The 626-nt window shown below is 58.3% G+C and overlaps 1 protein-coding gene across 1 annotated transcript in view; it reads left to right on the top strand.

Annotated features, from left to right (window-relative positions):
- EMH_0008990 (uncharacterized protein) overlaps window positions 1–626 on the top strand; it is a gene marked incomplete at both ends in the record, with an annotated part of 2,760 nt that overhangs the window by 477 nt on the left and 1,657 nt on the right. The window contains 2 exons of the mRNA XM_013498533.1: window positions 3–212; window positions 373–464. Of these exons, the coding sequence (XP_013353987.1) occupies window positions 3–212; window positions 373–464 (302 nt within the window). The remainder of the gene's footprint in view (window positions 1–2; window positions 213–372; window positions 465–626) is intronic.

Raw genomic sequence — 626 nt, 5'->3', positions numbered from 1 at the left:
AGCAGCAACAGCAGCAGCAGCAGCAGCAACAGCAACAGCAGCAGCAACAGGGAGAAAAGTATGAGGAAAAAGTGCAGCGGATGCAGCAGCTCCTGGGACCGCTACCAACCTGCTGTTGCTGTTGTGAAGGCGCTTGCACAGCAGCAGCAGCAGCAACAGCAGCAGCAGCAGCAGCAGCAACAGCAGCAGCAGCAGCAGCAGCAGCAGCAGCAGTAGCAGCATACTTGGACTTCAAAGGAACGTGATCCCAGCTCCACCTTTTGCTTGAGGACGCACAGACGCCACACAGAAGCAGCAGGGTCTTGTGCTGCTGCTGCTGCTCCTGCTGCTGCTGCTGCTGCTGTTATAGAGCTGCTATTGTGACCGCGGCAGGCAGCTGTGTCTGCTGTATCATCATTTGCTGCTGCTGCTGCTGCTGCTGCTGCTGCTTCTGCTGCTGCAGTCTCTTGCAGCACGAAAGCCGCGTAAGTTAGCTGCTGCCGAACCCCCTCTGCTGCTGCTGCTGTTGCTGTTGCTGCTGCTGCTGCAGGTCCTGCACCTGCTTGCCCTGGTGCTGCTGCTCCTGCTGCTGCTGGTGCTGGTGATCCTGCTGCTGCTGTTGTTCCTTTTGCTGCTGTTGCTGCTGG

The sequence above is a fragment of the Eimeria mitis genome, genomic scaffold (genome assembly GCF_000499745.2).
Source record: "Eimeria mitis Houghton genomic scaffold, Emh_scaff350, whole genome shotgun sequence".
NCBI classification, from domain to species: domain Eukaryota; phylum Apicomplexa; class Conoidasida; order Eucoccidiorida; family Eimeriidae; genus Eimeria; species Eimeria mitis.
This window is presented reverse-complemented; position numbering and strand designations above follow the sequence as displayed.